The sequence below is a fragment of the Taurulus bubalis genome (assembly GCF_910589615.1).
Source record: "Taurulus bubalis genome assembly, chromosome: 2".
NCBI lineage: Eukaryota > Metazoa > Chordata > Actinopteri > Perciformes > Cottidae > Taurulus > Taurulus bubalis.
The window spans coordinates 1019099-1020511 of record NC_136590.1 but is presented as its reverse complement, the minus strand read 5'-3'; the positions used below and the strand labels follow the sequence as shown (position 1 = coordinate 1020511).

General features: G+C 43.7%; 1 protein-coding gene across 1 annotated transcript; it reads left to right on the top strand.

Moving 5' to 3' along the window:
- Positions 1-951, top strand: LOC306753257 (odorant receptor 131-2-like; the record flags this gene model as incomplete). Its single annotated transcript, XM_079237124.1, has 1 exon — positions 1-951. The coding sequence occupies one exon, from the start codon at positions 1-3 to the stop codon at positions 949-951; it is 951 nt and encodes a 316-aa protein (XP_079093250.1).
- Positions 952-1413: the final 462 nt, after the last annotated feature.

Here is a 1413-nt window from a genome sequence, read left to right as displayed (position 1 = left end):
ATGTTATCTGTAAATCAGTCTCAAACCAACAGCACTGCTGGTCTGCAGTATCAGGGGTTACTGGAAAAGGTGATCCTGACCACTCTGACAACATTATCATGCTGTGTGTTTCTCTTCATTAACATCACCATGCTGTTTACCTTGACGAGTAAATTGGTGTTTCGTGAGACCTCCCGTTACGTTCTCCTGTTTAACCTCCTCTGTGCAGACACCATGCAGATGGCACTGAGCCAGTTACTGTACCTACTGGCTGCTTTTAGATTCAGGCTGACGTATCCTGTATGTGGCATTCTCGCCATGCTCACTGATCTAATGAATGAAATCTCCCCTCTTACACTGGTGGTGATGTCTCTGGAGAGATATGTGGCTGTGTGCTTCCCACTGAGGCACACGGCCATCATCACCATGAAGAACACAGCAGTGGCTGTCGTTGCTGTTTGGACCTTCAGTTCCCTGAATATCCTCATACGAGTTATTCTGCTGTTAGATTTCCCATTTGAAGACCTGGAGAGTCTGCAGATGAAAGATTTTTGCAGTGACATATCTATGTTTCTTGGGCCAATGTCTGGTGTTTATGATACAGCCTACACTTATTTTCTGTTTCTGTCAGCGAGTGTTGTGGTCACGTCCACCTACATCGGTGTGATGATAGCAGCCAGGTCCGCCTCCACAGACAAAGCTTCAGCCCGAAAGGCTCGTAACACACTGCTGCTGCATCTGGTGCAGCTGGGCCTCAGTCTGTCCTCCACGATTTACAACCCCATCCTCATCGCTCTTTACAGAATTGTAACGAGGATAGTATTTGTGCGCGTCCAGAATGTTTTGTATGTGTGTATTTTCATCTTTCCCAGATGTCTGTGTTCTCTCATCTATGGAATCAGAGACAAGACCATCAGACTTGTGCTCCTAAACAACCTTTGCTGTCAGTGGAGACGCTCACGTTTACTATGATGCATCTGCCTGTAATAGACCTTTTATTCTATTGTTGTTTGAGAGATGTAAAAAAAACTCACTCATATTACCTGTATGTGCATATTTGAGCAATAAAGGGGATTCTGAAAATGTTAACAGAGTATAATAGTGAGTCTGGAATTATTGTTGCCATTGTACAGTCATGTCTATCTGTCTCACGGTAACGATGTCATCGCCCTGCAACAGTAGCTTGCTAAACCACTACATCTCCCTTGATTTGAAAAAGATGGACGATACAAAATGAACTCACACACACACACACACACACAACACAGGTGGTGAGGCATTTCCTACAGAACCCTCAACCTTTTCTTGCATAGATCAAAAGAAACATTAAACATAAAAAATAAAATGGAAATGATCGGGCTGTGATCCACACGACTGATGGAGGTGCTCTGCATTATTATTATTTGTATTCTAGACCAGCTGTATTTCTTTCCC